Below are 18,742 nucleotides of genomic sequence, written 5' to 3' on the forward strand. Positions count from 1 at the left end.
GCCTTCCCAGACTGAGCCCCCTCCTTCCTCTCCCCCTCCTCCCCCCTCCATCCCCCCTGCCTTACGTCCTTCCCTTCCCCACAGCACCTGTATATATGTATATTTGTTTGTACATATTTATTACTCTATTTATTTTACTTGTACATATCTATTTATTTTATTTTGTTAATACGTTTGGTTTTGTTCTCTGTCTCCCCCTTCTAGACTGTGAGCCTACTGTTGGGTAGGGACTGTCTCTATATGTTGCCAACTTGTACTTCCCAAGTGCTTAGTACAGTGCTATGCACACAGTAAGCACTCAATAAATACGACTGATTGATTGATTGATTGATTTGGCTGCACTGGCTACAAATGAATCAAAGAGGAGGTTGTAGTCCCATCTCTCTCTTCCCAGTACCTCTGGGATATTCTGTTTCATCCTTATGCCACTTTAAACTTTCTTTAAATTCATCTTTTCCATTCCTGCTACTACCTTCAATGTCTTTCTGAATTCTTCCAGATCATTTGCAATCCTCTTCCTAATCGTTTTATCAGCTCTAGACTGTAAGCTCCATTGAGCTTGTCTATCAACTTTTAAGGTCACACCTGGAGAGTTTCCAGTACCCTACCAGTCTCATCTGTGGGAGAGACAGTCAAGCAGAGGCCTACCCATTCCATTCCTAGCTTGGACACTGGCTAGCAAGTGAAAGACAATCTGCTACAAGTCAAAAGTCATCTGTGCTGGGCAGCAGCAGCATGGAAGAGAGTCAAGGGTGGAGACTTAAGCTTACTGCACGGAAGGGGGTAATGGTAAACCATTTCCATATTTTTACCAAGAAAACTCTATAGATACACTACCATAACAATTGCAGATGGAGGTGGGACTTTCTGGGAGAGATGTGTCCATGGCATCGCTATGGGTCGGAGACAACTCGACAGCATAAGACAAGATGAACCTGACTATTCTTCCCCAAGTGCCTTGTACAGTGCTTGAAACACAGTAAATGCCATCAATTGGCTGATTATGCTGAATTCATTATCACTTTTTTTTGGTTTTTAAGCGAGACATCATTTTTAGCAACTTTACTGATCGATGTATTTCCTTCTCAATTCTGTTTCCCTTTGGCATTATTTAATGAAGATGGCTATTGGTGAAAGGAAATCATAGTCAATGTGTACTCCCTCTGACAGGTATTTTAATTGAGCTTTAATGCACTAAATTTCCATAATCACTTCTTCACTAAATTGGCACTTGTACTTCAGTCTTCTTGGCCAAAGTAGGAAATGATGACTTTTTCACTTTGATCACAGCATCCAGTGGTCTGAGCCAGAATAAATGTTTCTTTTTGTCTATTTTTGACATCAGAGAGCTCCTTGTAATTAGTGGGGTCTGGAAGATTCCATAAAGATTCTGCCACGTCCACTGATATCATTGTTCATTTTTGTATACTGTGCTCCAGATGACAAGGATGTTGGCTTAACGAAGAATGACCATTTGGACATTGTTATAAGAAAAACAGCTCGGTTTGCCTGGAGACAATTGTTCTTGGACTCCAGAAGTAGCAGCTGCAAGATCACAGTTCTCCAAACAACAATAATAGAACAGATGGGCAATATTCCACAGATCCATGAGCAGACGCTAAATCGGAGCTAATGGATCTGTGGGGTACTGCCTATCTGTTCCATGGCTGCTCTTGAAAATGGCTTCTAGAGTGGAAATAGGCTTCAACTCCCTAGTCAGACCTAGACATTGATATTTTTCTTTCTTCCTTTCTTGGCACTAGGCTGAATTATGTTCCTAAACAAAGAACCTTCCTGAATAAGTCCTGGAAAGGGTCAGTGGGGTAAGGTTAGCAAAGTTGGAGCGACAGACAGAAGGGCTGAAGCTGCTTTTACCCCGTCACCTCATTCCTGGGTATACCCAGACCCTACGAAGATTTTCAGTGGTTCATTCCAACCATCATTTGCCCCTGGAGAGCTCTAGCACATCTTCCCAGACCTTGGTTCCCCGATCAAAGATTTCTGTCATCCATCAGTGGCCAGCCTTGTGGTGTAGGTCCTTGGGTCTCCAGACCCGACAACTTCTCTCAATGGATTAATCCCCACTTTTCCCAAATTGCCTTTTGGCCTGAGTCCCAAATCATTTTCTCCTGGAGGATCCTACATCTCTCCTAGCCAGACAAGCCAGCATGAGGCTGAGGTACTTGCTGGAGAGAGATTAATAAAGATAGATCATTCTCATGAGGGCCTTGTAATCCTAGCCCTGGCCTACCCAGTTTTTTTTTTTTTTTTTATAATGGCATTTATTAAGCGCTTACTATGTGCAGAGCACTGTTCTAAGCGCTGGGGAATTTACAAGGTGATCAGGTTGTCCCACGGGGGGCTCACAGTCTTCATCCCCATTTTACAGATGAGGGAACTGAGGCCCAGAGAAGTTAAGTGACTTGCCCAAAGTCACACAGTTGACAAGTGGTGGAGCTGGGATTTGAACCCATGACCTCTGACTCCAAAGCCCGGGCTTTTTCCACTGAGCCACACTGCTTCTCTTCCAGGTACAGTGAAGAACTATGTTGTGATTGGAGGAACAACCGAAGCAAAGCAGCCAAGTGTTATGCACATGCAGAGAGAAAAATTCACCAAAATGAATTCTCATTTATTGAAGAAACCCTAATAGCTTTTATATACTCCCCATTTGAGCGATTACAGTGTTGACTGCTTTTTTCTCAGTTTGGAGAGCTGGCTGTCTTTTTCTGAATATTGTCAGATGTCCATTGGGTGGGGCCTTCCAATTATGACAGATCTGGATGACAATACTGTTTGCAGTGTGTGATTATGGCTCACAGTACAGTTTATAGCACTTGGGGCAGATTGTTCTAAACTAGAATACATAGACTGATCCTGTGACAGCTTGTCTGGCTGGTCCCCACACTTAGGAAGAAAAGGAGGAAGCCAAGAGAGTCACTCTGTGATCCTCTTCCCCGAGGGAAGTGTTAATACTAAACCAAGTCAATCAGCTAGGAACTGGGGAGGGAGTAAGGGCACCAGGTAGTTGGAGAGGGAGATTCTTGGCCATCTTGAAGGTGAAGGGAGAAGGGACTGTATTCCTGGGAGAGCAGGCACGGTGAGGGCTCGTGCTGTGGACCCTGGATGTATACAGGGCACAGGAAAGGATTGTAGATGAGGCCAGATTAGAGTCAGGATACCCTGGAGGCTCGGATTCCAGACTTTGGACTCCAGAAGACCAAGATTCCTTTCCCCGATGGGGAGAAAAGAAAACTTGTGTCTGAAGGACTCAGGAAGGGTGAGACTGCGTTGCTCCAAGAGAAGAAGGGAAAGGACCAGAGGAAAGTAAACCCTGGGACACATTAGGAAAGTACAGAAGGTTTGGGAGGGAAGGGGGAGATGCGGGGGATAAAAAGTATTTGAGATAGGAAAAAGCAGTTTGAACTGGCATTATTTTCACTGTTATGAAACTAAAAAACTATTGAACACTTTTGAGGTCTCAGATCTTGATGTCTGCCTGTGATAGGGGCTAGAGGAGAAGCTCAGGGTGCCGGGAAACATGTGCAAGTGAGAAGCCACAGGAGTGGGGAGGGAGGACTTTCTCTATGAGCTTTGAGGAAGCCAGCCCTGGGTAGCTAAGCTAGTCCCTGATGACCTCTTTACCTTCAGGGAGTTGCCTGGGGTTCAGTCAAAGGGTAGTGGCAGTTGATCAATTAATGGAATTTATTGAGCACTTACTGTGTGCAAAGCAATCAATCAATCGTATTAATTGAGCGCTTACTGTATGCAGAGCACTGTACTAAGCGCTTGGGAAGTACAAGTTGTCAACATATAGAAACAGTCCCTACCCAACAGTGGGCTCACAGTCTAAAAGGGGGAGACAGAGAACAAAACCAAACATACTAACAAAATAAAATAAATAGAATAGATATGTACAAGTAAGATAAGTGTTAAGACCACTTACTGTGTGCACAGCACTGTGGCAGTGATATGGGGCACAGAGACATGGGAAGTACTCACCAGGAACTCTCCAAACCTGTATAGAATAAAAGAACTGACAGGTTTTAGGACCCAGCAGAGGCTGACTGGGCTCTGGTCACTCCTAAAGTGACTCTGGGGGCTCTTCTGGTGGAGATTTAAGGCTGAGTAGCCCAATAATGTTACAGACGCTTAAACTTATCCTTCCCAACTTATCTCCAACTCTTACGTCCTTTTCTAAATTTTCAAATGCAACCTATTGGTCCCTCTCTGAACTATGACAGCATCAGTCACCTGGCACAGGGAATATGTCGATCTTTTTAGGAACACACCTTCGATTTCCTCTTTGAATCCTTTAATTTCCTCATCCTCTGCTTGTTGCATTGGACTGTAGATTTATCCTGTTTTCTAGGAGCTTTGTTGAGGCTGGGTGACATTATTCTCAGAGAAGTGTTATCTCAGCTTTCTACCAGATGTGTGGCATTTTCCTTTACAATGATTCCAGGTCACCATTTTTGGTTCTGTCCTCTGTTTTCCGAGTTAATAGCTGTTAATCCTTGGATAGCCTTGTTTCGCATATTTATTTATTCATTCAATTGTATTTATTGAGCGCTTACTGTGTGCAGAGCACTGTACTAAACGCTTGGGAAGTACAAGTTGGCAACATATAGAGACGGTCCCTACCCAACAACGGGCTCACAGTCTAGAAGGGGGAGACAGACAATAAAACAAAACATGTGGACAGGTGTCAAGTCATCACATCTTACCTCCTTCCCTTCCCCACAGCACCTGTATATATGTATATATGTTTGTACATATTTATTACTCTATTTATTTACCTTGTACATATCTATTTTATTTTATTTTGTTAGTATGTTTGGTTTTATTCTCTGTCTCCCCCTTTTAGACTGTGAGCCCACTGTTGGGTAGGGACTGTCTCTATATGTTGCCATCTTGTACTTTCCAAGTGCTTAGTACAGTGCTCTGCACACAGTAAGCGCTCAATAAATACGACTGATTGATTGATTGACCACAATAAACAGAAATAAAGCTAGATGCACATCATTAACAAAATAAACAGAATAGTGAATATGTACAAGTAAAATAAACAGAGTAATAAATCTGTACAAACATGTATACAGGTGCTGTGGGGAGGGGAAGAAAGTAGGGCGGCGGGGATGGGGAGGGGGAGAGGAAGGAGGGGGCTCAGTCTGGGAAGGCCTCCTGGAGGAGGTGAGCTCTCAGTAGGGCTGATGATAGCATTCGGGTACTCTGGCTTGTTATTTTCAGTGCAAAGTGTCCTCTGACCTTTAGCCACAGCACCCTGCGTTACTCTAAATTGACATTCCCATTTCCTCCATCTCCGTTTATGTTGCTCTTACTTTGCACAGAGTTTTTGTGAGCTTTTTGGTAGCAGGACATTTGAATTGCTGGTCTTTGTGCTCTATGACCTTGGTCAACCAGTCAGTTGTATTTACTGAGCACCGACGGTGAGCACAGCACTGTACTAAGTGCATGGGAGAGTACAATAAAAAATGGTCTTCCCTCCGCTTTATCCAAGTTGGCCTGGGAGTTATAGGCACTTAATACAATCAATCAATCGTATTTATTGAGCGCTTACTGTGTGCAGAGCACTGTACTAAGCACTCGGGAAGTACAAGTTGGCAACATATAGAGACAGTCCCTACCCAACAGTGGGCTCACAGTCTAAAAGACTGTGTAAGACTCCCTATTACCCTGGATTCAAACTCAAGGGTTAGTCCTAAGGGAGAAGGCACTCCATGGTTCTTTGTTATGAAGCATCTATTCACATCCACATTAACATCAAGATAGCATGGCTTAATGGATAGAGCATGGGCCTGGGAGTAGGAAGGGCCTGGGTTCTAATCCTGACTCCACCATATGTCTGCTGTGTGACCTTGGGCAAGATGCTTAACTTCTTTGGGCCTCAGTTACCTCATCTGTAACTGAAATTAAGAGTGTGAGCCCTATGTAGGACAGGGACTGCACCTAACCTGATTAATCACCCCAGTGATTAGACAGTGCTTGGCACGTAGTAAGCAATTAAATACCATACTAATCATTGTTATTATTATTACATTGTGGGAAATTATAAAAGGGACTGCTAGGAGGAAGCTTCCTTACCATGTAATTGTTATGAATAATGGTCTCACCAGTCACATTCAGACACATGGATAATACAGCATCCTCAGTAGTATTCCCATAAGACTGGAATAGGATTGCTCTATATATGTGCCAAATAAAACACTCTAAAACAGTAAAACCATAATAGAGTGGTAATCAGAAACAACTTAACAGGCTGGGTTTTATTGCTCAAAAGTTCTCGGTGCTGGCTTGGGGTGTGGCTTAATTTGCTCCATGTAGACGGAGCACACATAATTCAGGGAAAAAAAAATTGGGAAACCTTAATTATGCCCTTTGACCATTTATATTGCTTTCTTTTATTCATTTGTTCCTTAATTAATTAACTAATTTATTTATTTATTAGTTCAGGAAGCAGTGGAAAGAACACGGGCCTTGGAGTCAGAGGACCTGAGTACTAACCCTGGCTCTGCCACTTGTCTGTTGTGTGACTTTGGGCAAGTCACTTAACTTTCATGCCTCAGTTTCTTCATCTGTAAAATGGGGACTAAATCCTATCCCCTCCACTTAAGACCAGGATCCCCATCTGGGACAGGAACTGCATCCCACCTACTTAATCCTCCTCGATCTCTCAGCTGCCTTCGACACTGTGGACCACCCCCTTCTCCTCAACACGCTATCCGACATTGGCTTCACAGACTCCATCCTCTCCTGGTTCTCCTCTTATCTCTCTGGTCGTTCATTCTCAGTCTCTTTTGCAGGCTCCTCCTCCCCCTCCCATCCCCTTACTGTGGGGGTTCCCCAAGGTTCAGTTCTTGGTCCCCTTCTGTTCTCTATCTACACTCACTCCCTTGGTGATCTCATTTGCTCCCACGGCTTCAACTATCATCTCTACGCTGATGACACCCAGATCTACACCTCTGCCCCTGCTCTCTCCCCCTCCCTCCAGGCTCGCATCTCCTCCTGCCTTCAGGACATCTCCATCTGGATGTCTGCCCGCCACCTAAAACTCAACATGTCCAAGACTGAACTCCTTGTTTTCCCTCCCAAACCCTGCCCTCTACCTGACTGTCCGATCACTGTTGATGGCACTACCATCCTTCCCATCTCACAAGCCCGCAACCCTGGTGTCATCCTCGACTCCGCTCTCTCATTCACCCCTCACATCCAAGCCGTCACCAAAACCTGCCGGTCTCAGCTCCGCAACATTGCCAAGATCCGTCCTTTCCTCTCCATCCAAACCGCTACCCTGCTCATTCAAGCTCTCATCCTACGCCATCTGGACTACTGCATCAGCTTTCTCTCTGATCTCCCATCTTCGTGTCTCTCCCCACTTCAATCCATACTTCATGCTGCTGCCCGGATTGTCGTTGTCCAGAACGCTCTGGGCATGTTACTCCCCTCCTCAAGAATCTCCAGTGGCTACCAATCAATCTGTGCATCAGGCCGAAACTCCTCACCCTCGGCTTCAAGGCTCTTCATCACCTCGCTCCCTCCTACCTCACCTCCCTTCTCTCCTTCTCCAGCCCAGCCCGCACCCTCGACTCCTCCGCCGCTAATCTCCTCACCGTACCTCGCTCTCACCTGTCCCGCCATCGACCCCCGGCCCACGTCATCCCCCGGGCCTGGAATGCCCTCCCTCTGGCCATCCGCCAAGCTAGCTCTCTTCCCCCACTTCAAGACCCTACTGAGAGCTCAGCTCCTCCAGGAGGCCTTCCCAGACTGAGCCCCTTCCTTTCTCTCCCCCTCATCCCCTTCTCCATCCCCCGTCTTACCTCCTTCCCTTCCCCACAGCACCTGTATATATGTATATACGTTTGAACATATTTATTACTTTATTTATTTATTTATTTATTTTATTTGTACATATCTATTCTATTTATTTTATTTTGTTAATATGTTTGGTTTTGTTCTCTGTCTCCCCCTTCTAGACTGTGAGCCCACTCTTGGGTAGGGACTATCTCTATATGTTGCCAACTTGTACTTCCCAAGTGCTTAGTACAGTGCTCTGCACACAAGTAAGCACTCAATAAATACGATTGATTGATCCCACCTCATTACTTGTATCGACCCCAGTAAGTGTTAACAAGTATCATGATGATGATAATTATTCATTCATTGAACAGCATCTATTGAGTGCCTACTGTGGGCACAGCATTATTCTAGGCACTTGGAGAGTACCATAAAAAGTAAGATACAGTCCTTGATTTCAAAGGGCTTATGAAAATAACTGAATAATCGCTTAACCCTCACTTAACTTGGGTTTTGACCTTTTCATATGAGTGTCAGCCAATGCAAGCCTTCTCGAAATTTTAAAGAAATAAATTCAAGGTACTGTAAAATGCACCATTCTGCCAAAATCTTATTAATAAATGGTTTTTATTGAGCACTTACGATGTGCAGAGCATGGTACTATGCTCTTGAGAGAGTACAATATAACAGAGTTAGCAGACATGGTTACTTGAGCTTACAGTTTAGAGGGGGAGAGAGACATTACTACAAATAAATAATTTATAATATATAATTTAAAGATCTGTACATACGTGCTGTGGGGTTGAGGGTGGGACATACATCAAATGCCCATGGAACACAGACCAAAGTGCACAGATACATAAGGGAGAGGAAGCTAGGGAAAAGAGGGCTGAATTGGGGAAGGCATCTTGGAGGAGATGTGACCCTAATAATTCTTTGAAGGTGGGGAGAATAGTGGTATGGAATATATGGAGGGGGAGTTGCAGTCTAGGGGAACCCCAGAAAAATGTTTTAAGGTATAGTGGCTTAGAGATGCATGTCTACTTTCAAAGCTGGCATAGTATTTTATTGACCTTGATGTTTCAGCTTCTGTCGGTAAGAGAAAAGGAACAATAAAAATAATTATACATTACCTGAAGAAGCAAGTCTCCTTCAGAAAATATTTCCTTGTTGACCTGTGGAGCACTTTGTCCATTCCCTCCTACAGTGGCAGGCTGATCTGTTGTCCCGTCAGGATTCTTGTTCTTAACAGTAGCTGAGAAAGAGAGAGCAAAAGATGAACCATTATAAAGATTACTATCGCATTCCAACAGCCCTGGCAAAAATTTGCCTGGCAAAAGGTTTGGTGGAGCCAAAAACTGAAACTACATGCTCGTCATCAAGTGCTGTTGAATAATTTCCGATTCATAGTGACTCCCTGGACCCCAAATTACTTGCTAATTTAGCTTAAATGAGGCTTAAAACTGATCTAGAGATAGAGAAAATGTAGTCCACTGCCAAGGATAGCAGAATGGGCAGAAGACCATTTGGTGGTGTGGGAATTTATCCTCATTACATCTGTCACCCCACTGTACTTTCAGCACTTTTCAATGTTTAAAAGTCCGGGTCATAGTCATCATGAATATTTATTAAGTCTACATGCTTAATAAATGCCCTAATTACTGTGTACAGAGTGTTGGAAACGTAGACTAAAAGTGAAACATGGGCCCTGTCCCTGAGGAATCCATTTTGGGGGGATTTGGAAATTCAAACAAATCCATCAATCAATCAGTCAATCAATCAATGGTATTTACTGAGTGCTTACTATGTGGAGAATACATAGCAGGGCCCATAACAAGCTTACAGTCTAGAGAAGAGCTTACAGTCGAAAGACGAGCTTACAGTCTACAGTCTAAAAATCCTTTTTAACTCTTCCCCAATTTTCCCTGTTCTCATGTAGCCCAGGCCAGAGGGGAACATAGGAGACTCTGCAATCTTTTGTCACCCATTATCTGGAATTATCTCGAACTGGCCTTAACGATGGTGAAGATCATGTACGCCTTCTAAGATCTGGAGATGGAGTATATCTATTCCAATAACAGGATTTTCCTTTGATATACTTTTCCTCCTTTCCAGACCCTTTGGGTTGAGGCTGACACCTTGTTGGACCAAAATAACACATGTGCTCCACTTGGATAAAATGGAAATGATTATACTCGATACTGTCAGATGAGACCAGCAATTCAGTAACTACTATCTCTACATTGAAATTTTTCTAAGTCCACAACGTCTAACAAGCCTTTGATTTTGTACTTAAGATTCAAAAAAAAAAGAAAATTAGTTCTGCAGTTTCCTGACACGTAGTCAAGTAACACTAATAATAACGCTGCTACTGTAGCAGTTAATACAGTTCTGGAAAACCATGAACAGGTTGACAGCTCATCCTGGAGTTATGAATTATGTAAAGGAAAAGGAGACTCAGAGGTAAAGTATTCCTGGAGACTGATTTTGCTTTCATTAACTTTCCATGCTTTTTGGAAAGTGGACCCAGTGGTATGGAACCACAGGAAACAGAACTACTATTGCCAATGCATTGTAACTGTTCCAAATAGACATCTGCCAAGATGGTACATTAAACAGGAAGAGAAAATAAATGGAGCTATTTTGAAATCACATAATTAGTGACCAAGACAATGGCATATAGTCCACCAATGTATAAGTGTGGAATGAAACAAAATGAAGACTAATGGAATGAATTGAGCAGGTTGGAGGCAGGCATTATGATGAGAAAACTGTTTACTGAATTTGAAATTTGACATTAGATGGTGTTAAAACAGCTAAGAATCAACAGGAAAGCACATGAAGAAGCTCTGCTGATAAAGAATCAGAATATGGAGATATAGTCCCAACGGACAAAGAGTTAAGGGAAAGTGAGCAGTAATTTTGAATGGAAGTCATAAAGGTAGGTTTTTCCAGCCAGTGATCATATTAAGAGAAGAAGCATGGCATAGTGGAAAGAGCCTGGGCTTGGGAGTCAGAGGTCATGGGTTCTAATCCCGGCTCCGCCACTGATCAGTTGTGTGACTTTGGGCAACTCACTTGACTTCTCTGTGCCTCAGTTTCCTCATCTGTAAAATGGGGATTAAGACTCTGAGCCCCAGGTGGGCCAACCTGATTACCTTGTATCTACCCCAGTGCTGAGAACAGTGCTCAGCACATAGTAAGCATTCAACAAATGCCATCATTATTATTATCATCATTATTAAAGTTGCCACAAATGTGTTTGGAGGTGCTGATTCAACACAACTGACTATACAGTACTAAAGATATGCATATATCTTAAAATATTTTTATCATAATGACCACTTTGGGTTATTTGGTTTTTTAGTACATCTTGTTCTGTAATGCAGGGACTGTATTCTTGCAGAGCACCGTGTTCAGAAAAGCTCAGATTACAGCACATACCATGTCCAAAAACCAGACATATGTACACATCCACACCTGCTGACACTGCATTGTGCTTTTCCAGACTCTTGTCAACGAAATGAGATTCCCTAATTCTGATTTTGCATTCTTGCCAAAACACCTAGAGAAATCATGTGTTCTGGCAGAACTGACTATATCTAAATGAAATGTCAGCTCTCGAATACGTGTATACTACTCTGATGCAGGCCCAGAAATAAGAACAATGAACTTAAAAACAAACAGACCTTTGAAATTTGGGAGGAAAGGTGCTTCAGGGCTCTTTCTGCTTTTACTAATGAGTTACACTCTGGGAGCGATGCCATTGACAGCACTCCAGAATTCCAGACACTGAAATGCATGTGACAATAGCACAGGTGCCATTTTGCAAAAGTATGTTGAGTTTGTCCTAGCCAAAGCATTTCTCAGGAGAAAACCTTGACCTTCTCTTCCCTTGCTCCCAAGACATCACATTCCCCTTTCAATCAATCAATCAATCAATCGTATTTATTGAGCGCTTACTGTGTCCTTCATAGCCCTCCGAACATAGCACCGCATCTGAGCTGTGGAACTTGTAGTGGATGGAGGCTGGATGCTGGAAATAAAAGTTATAACAAATCTGGGGTCATATCTAAGCTGGACAGTGGGCAGGCCAGCTGAAAACCTGACTGCCCACTATAAAACCAGATATATAAAACCACCTTACATGCTGCTTGGGCTGATGAATTGATTGTAAGTACACATGTTCAGGCTCTAATAGGTAGGAGTGCTGATAAGTCTTTGTGTATTTAAAGAAGGCTGCTTGTGTATTTGTGGCAGTTTGTTTAAGCTTTCAAGCGAGCATAATTAGTGCTGTACAAGCAATTAGATCTGGCTTAACTTTCCCCCTTTTCTCTTCCAATGTATTAAACTAAATGTCCATCTCTCAGTGCTTTCTAACGTCTGGTAGTATCATTAATTTTCCTCAAGCTCTTCCACCACTAGCCCAAAAAGACTGGATTTCACAGAATACCACCATCTTGGGCCTTGGACACACAATCTGAAGCAATATAAAATCGTTTGGACAAAGAAAGGATCATGAATCTTCAAAGTAGTATGCAATTAGCTGGGAATTAATTTCTACTATGCAGCGGTGTGGTGACAATTATGCACCGTTATATTGGCTCCACCAATTGTCAGCTGTGTGACTTTGGGCAAGTCACTTAACTTCTCTGTGCCTCAGTTACTTCATCTGTAAAATGGGGATTAAGACTGTGAGCCCCCCCTGGGACAACCTGACCACCTTGTAACCTCTCTAGCACTTAGAACAGCGCTTTGCACATAGTAAGCGCTTAATAAATGCCATCATCATCATCAATCAGGCACCATCAAAATTGGGCAATACCGACCTCTTGTCTCTAAGAATTGAGAAATGTGGATGCTGTAACTCACATTTTTTTCTGGGGCCAGGACACAAAAATTCTGTAAATTGTATCCCACCTTTTAATAAGCTTTTTTTAGGATTTGAAAGGGTGACCGATATAAATAAAATGCTCATAAAAGAAAAATTCTGTAAATTGTGTCCCACTTTTTAATAAGCTTTTTTAGGATTTGAAAGGGTGACCAGTATAAATAAGATGCTCATAAAACGGTTTCACTGATCCTCCTACCTTAGGCAGAGGTAAGGGCAAAGAGGGAAAGATGACAACATACAATCTGTTCACCAATTTCCTTCCTTCCTCTCTACCCAACAAAGCAGCAGTAGTAGCTGCTCCATTAAGCTTCGATCACTTTCAAATTCAATATTCAAATATGAAGCTCTCTCTTCAAGCTAGGAAGAGTTGGGACATAAGGACCGAAGAGTGAAAGGCAGGGTAGCCTAGTGGAAAGAGCCTGGGCCTGGGAATCAGAGGACCTGGGTTGCAATCTTGGCTCTATCACTCATCTGCTGTGTGACCATGGGCAAGTCACTTAACTTCCCTGTGCTTCAGTTTCCTGATCTGTAAATTGGGAATTAAATACCTCTTCTCTTTCCTAAGCAGATGTGAGCCCCATGTGGGACATGGACTGTATCCACTTGATACCTTGTATTTACCCCAGCACTTGGTACAGGGCTAACCTCCTTGTGGGCGGGGAACTGTGTCTACCATCTGTTATATAACAATAATAATAATAATGATAATAATAATAATAGTATTTGTTAAGCACTTACTATGTGCCAAGCACTGTTCTAAGCGCTGGGGTAGATACAAGGTAATGAGGTTGTCCCACGTGGGGATCACAGTCTTAATCCCCATACTCCCCAAGTGCTTAGTACAGTGCTCTGCACACAATAAGTTCTCAATAAATATGATTGCTTGAGAGTAAGGATGTAGCAAATACCATTATTACTTATTACTATTGTCATTATTGGTAAATCTTTTCAGAAATTTAGGAAGATCAAGTCTTGGATTCTAGCTTAAAAAGCCGTGGGACTGGCCCTCATATCTGCCTGGAAAAACCTACCTTCATGACTTTCTTTCAAAATTACTGTTCACCTTCCCTTAACTCTTTGTCAGTTGGGGCTATATCTCCATATTCCGATTATCAGCAAAGCTTCTTCATGTGCTTTTCTGTTGATTCTTAGCTGTTTTAACACCAAGTTTAATGTCAAATTTCAAATTCAGTAAACAGCTTTTTCGTCATAATGCCTGCCTCCAACTTGCTCAATTCATTCCATTAGTCTAGGTTTCGGCGGAATGGAGTGTATGCATACCGTGTAGTCCAGTTTCACAACACACGTGTTTTCAGAATAACTAAGCTTCTGTTCCTTTCCGAAAAGTATCTTTGGTATTTTTGGTGAGACAACAGTAAACACTGAGTGGTCCTGCCCCTCCCTAAACCTTGACCCGGAAGGTGCAGAAAGTATCGACCAGCTCTGCAGGCATATTCATTCAGTTGTATTTATTGAGCGCTTACTGTGTGCAAAGCACTGTACTAAGTGCTTGGGAGAGTACTAAAGCAGTGTGGCACAGTGGAAAGAGCAAGGGCTTTGGAGTCAGAGGCTCAAATCCTGGCTCCGCCAATTGTCAGCTGTGTGACTTTGGGCAAGTCACTTAACTTCTCTGGGCCTCAGTTACCTCATCTGTAACATGGGGATTAAGACTGTGAGTCCCCCGTGGGACAACCTGATCGCTTTGTAACCTCCCCAGCGCTTAGAACAGTGCTTTGCACATAGTAAGTGCTTAATAAATGCCATTATTATTATTATTATTATTACAACTGTAGACAGGCATATTCCCTGTCCACAAAGAGCTTATGTTTTGTTGTCTGTCTTCCCCTTCTAGACTGTGAGCCTGCTGTTGGGCAGGGACCGCCTCTATATGTTGCTGATTTGTCCTTCCCAAGCGCTTAGTACAGTGCTCTGCACACAGTAAGCGCTCAATAAATACGATTGAATGAATGAAAGAATGAATAGTGTAAATCAGCCTGACTTTTGAACACAGTCATGAAGGGCTTTAGGGCTATTTTTGGGTTTAAGGATGTGCTAAGAATTGTTGTAGTAGCTTCTGCTGTTGCCATCTACTGGTTAGCATTCATCTTTCCTCAAAATGATCATCCTTTTTTTTATAGCATTTATTAAGCTCTTACTATGTGCAAAGCACTGTTCTAAGCGCTGGGGAGGTTACAAGGTGATCAGCTTGTCCCGCGGGGGGCTCACAGTCTTAATCCCCATTTTACAGATCAGGTAACTGTGGCACAGAGAAGTTAAGTGACTTGCCCAAAGTCATACAGCTGACAATTGGCAGAGCCGGGATTTGAACCCATGACCTCTGACTCCAAAGCCCATGCTCTTTTCCACTGAGCCGCGCTCCTTCTCCTTGCCTAGTCCGTGGAGCTTATTACAGTGTCTGGCACACAGTAAAGCGCTTAACGAATACCATAAAAAAAAAGTTCATGGATTACACCACCTCATCTTTAGGTGAATTTCACTCTGGGGAAATAAAACAACTAACAAAAACAAAACTCTGTCGACCTGTCCGGCTCCATTTATTTGTATATCAAGGACCCTCTACTGTAACATTTTCTTGAGCGAAATTCAGTTTGGTTTTAGGTATCTGCTCCGTGATCTTGGGCAAATCACTTAACTTCTCTATGCCTCAGTTCCCTCATCTGAAAAATGGGGATTTTCTCACTCCTGTTCTCACTCCTACTTAATCTGTGAGCTCAATGTGGGATCTGATATCCAGTATCTGGACCAGTGCTTAGTCCAGCGTGTGGAACAGTGCTTTGTACATAGAAAGTGCTTAACAAGTACCGTAGTTGTTATTATTTGAGAAGCAGCGTGGCTTAGTGGAAAGAGCACGGGCTTGGGAGTCAGAGGTCAATCAATCAATCGATCGCATTTATTGAGCGCTTACTGTGTGCAGAGCACTGTACTAAGCGCTTGGGAAGTACAAGTTGGTCATGGATTTGAATCCTGGCTCCTCCCCTTGTCAGCTGTGAGACTTTGGGCAAGTCACTTAACTTCTCTGGGTCTCAGTTACCGCATCTGTAAAATGGGGATGAAGATTGTGAGCCCCACGTGGGACAACGTGATCACCTTGTATCTAGCCCAGCGCTTAGAATAGTGCTTGGCACATAGTAAGCGCTTAACAAATATTATTATTATTATTATTATTACAGTGCTTGGAATTCATTTATTCGTTCAATCATATTTATTGAGCGTTTACTGTGTGCAGAGTGCTGTACTAAGCGCTTGGAAAGTACAATTCAGCAATAAAGAGAACCCTTCCCATAACAGGCTTACAGTCTAGAACACAGAAAAGTGCTTAAAAATACCACAATTATTATTGCACTGTAAACTGGCAAACAATTTACACTTACGGATTCAAGGGTGTCAACTTTTCACTTTGACCATGGGGGAGAACTTGGGACAGTGCACTGAGGGACAGGGCTTTAAGGGGGTGAGGGAGGAATGAGGAGGAAGGGAGAATTTGGGAGAGAGGAGAAGTAGAAGAGGGAGAAATGGTGAGAAAGAAAGAGAAGCAAAGTAACCCATTATCAAATGGACAACCACTGATCAAAGCAGCCAGGGTTTTCCAAGCAGAGATGAAGGAATGAATATTTTAAGCAGTCTCAAATGATGTTTTATAGCAGGAGGCCGTTAGGACACAACCACAGCTGTTAGATTAGCCTGGAAATCAGGAGAGGAGTTGCTCGCTGAACAGATTTGAGAAAACTGGGATAAGCGGCAGATTCATAAACAGTGATATATGCTACCAGAATTTGATCGTCATTCTCTTTTTCTTTTTAGAATCAGATGTACATTTCAAGGTTAATAGTTTGATATTATGCTTTAAATTACCTTAACAAAGACTAAGCAATAGCTAAGTGATGTTTTAACATTACAGGTTAGAGCTGGCATAGGAATTTTATTTTATTTTTCCAGAGGCTCTGGAATGGTTCCTAATTCATAACATGCAAATCTATGGGCAAATGTACCCCATGACACAACCACATTTTAAAGGAATGTCTGGACACAATTATTTTTTTCTTGAAATCTAGTCAATCAATCGTATTTATTGAGCGCTTACTGTGTGCAGAGCACTGTACTAAGCGCTTGACATTGTTTCTTAGAGTAACTTTGCCTCAGAAGAAATAACACAGGGATTCTTTTTTTTTATCACAATGAAAGGACTTTCAGTGAAGGCATTAAACGGAACAGAAACCTAGTGTCACTGGTTATTATGTATGGTTCCAGGAAGTTTCAGGATTTATTGTCCTTCGTTTTCACCTCAGTCAATATTTGCTTTTCAGTAAACCGGGATCAGCAGGCACCTCGATAATGTCAGTATATACTTATTATCACCATTCTGTCTGCACATAACCTCCAGGCACCCAGGGCTGAGCAGGTTTGCTCAATGTCATTCACTGTGAGGATACATCCAAGAACCCAGATCTAGAATCTGCCATTTGGGTTAGGAAACAACCGAAGGTAAATGATGTCGGGATGAACCTTTTTGCCGCCACGCCCTTGGCATATACACTGGCATTCGAGCGAGAATGTAGCTCAGAAAGCTGCAGTGATACATTTCGATGAATCTACATTATCACACCACCAGGATATTGTGTTACTTATTAACATGGGTCACCATTTTAAGTATCCCTGCTTGCGTTGCTCCAGGAAAGCCTTCCTTGCTGTCCCACATCTGCTAGGGTAGCGTTCATTTACACGGCTCAATGGAAAGAGCACGGGCTTGGGAGTCAGAGGCCGTGGGTTCAAATTCCGGCTCTGCCACTTGTCAGCTGTGTGACTTTGGGCAAGTCACTTGACTTCTCTGTGCCTCAGTCCTCTCATCTGTAAAATAGGGATGAAGGCTGTGGACAGCGTGATCACCTTGTATCCTCCCCAGCCCTTAGAACAGTGCTATGCACATAGTAAGAGCTTAACAAATACCAACATTATTATTATTATTAGCACGCTCCAGAATTCAGAACCATTCTAGAAACAGCAGGGAATGCCAGAAGAATTTTATGACAACCACAACTTTCCTAACTGAAAAATCTTTACAAACCAAAAACTTAACACCAATCTCAATAACGTAACAAGTGGTAGTTTGGAGGGAGTTTCTGGATTGGGTTAGTTGCCATTACAAGGAATGTTTTCAACATTGGTAGCCCAGGATTTTTTTTTTCTATTATTAATGTTTAATAAAACCCACTGGGTAGATATACTAGGTGCTACATTTCATTCTCAAGAATATCCTGACCGAGTAATCTTAATTCCTACATCGAAAAAATAAATGAATCAGAATAGACTGATTTGGATTTGTTTCTCTTGGCCCTGGTCCACTATGGTAAGGACAAGCCATCGATAAATGGCATTTACAGAGAGTATAACGGAAGAATATGTTCCTTTCCCTCAAGCAGTTTACAATCTAATGGAGGAGGCAGACAAAAATTATTTACAATACTGGTGCAGGAGGAAGAACAAGAATGTATTAGGAAGTAGTACAGATATGTCAGAAAGAAGTAGCTGAATAAATGCTAATTAATATTAAAAGCTAAACAAATGCAAATATATTAATGTGAAGAAAAAAGCATAAAAATGGACATCTCCAAGACGGAGAACGGTTATCAATCAGACAACTGTGGATAATGGTCTCTTTGGATAGTCAGTCCCTGAACAATCAAGAATGAATTGTATGTTTGAAGTCAGGGAGGTACTTTAAAAATAACAGAACTGAATTGTCAATCTGCTGTTTTTGAATTTCTGTTTTTCTATATCCTGAGAAAGGGGTTAGAAAAAATGGGCCAAGAGGCCTTCACTTAACATCTAAATATGCTCCTTTAGCCAAGATAAACCCATACGCAATGTGTATTTAGCTGAGTAAACACAGAATAAGATCTTATACTGGAAAAGGAGAAAAAAATCTGTCATTGTTAAACTGCACAGACAACTGCTTCCCTGTTTAATTTGATAAAGCTATATATTCAATTGTATTTACTGAGTGTGTACCTTACC

The 18,742-nt window shown here is 42.4% G+C and overlaps 1 protein-coding gene across 1 annotated transcript in view; it reads right to left on the minus strand.

The window, feature by feature from the left end:
- The window catches only part of LOC119930703 (aryl hydrocarbon receptor-like), a 155,571-nt gene that overhangs the window by 51,267 nt on the left and 85,562 nt on the right, over nt 1-18,742 (minus strand). Inside the window, exon 3 of the mRNA XM_038749298.1 lies at nt 8,949-9,070. Within this exon, the coding sequence (XP_038605226.1) occupies nt 8,949-9,070 (122 nt within the window). The remainder of the gene's footprint in view (nt 1-8,948; nt 9,071-18,742) is intronic.

The sequence above is a fragment of the Tachyglossus aculeatus genome, chromosome 7 (genome assembly GCF_015852505.1).
Source record: "Tachyglossus aculeatus isolate mTacAcu1 chromosome 7, mTacAcu1.pri, whole genome shotgun sequence".
Taxonomy (NCBI): domain Eukaryota; kingdom Metazoa; phylum Chordata; class Mammalia; order Monotremata; family Tachyglossidae; genus Tachyglossus; species Tachyglossus aculeatus.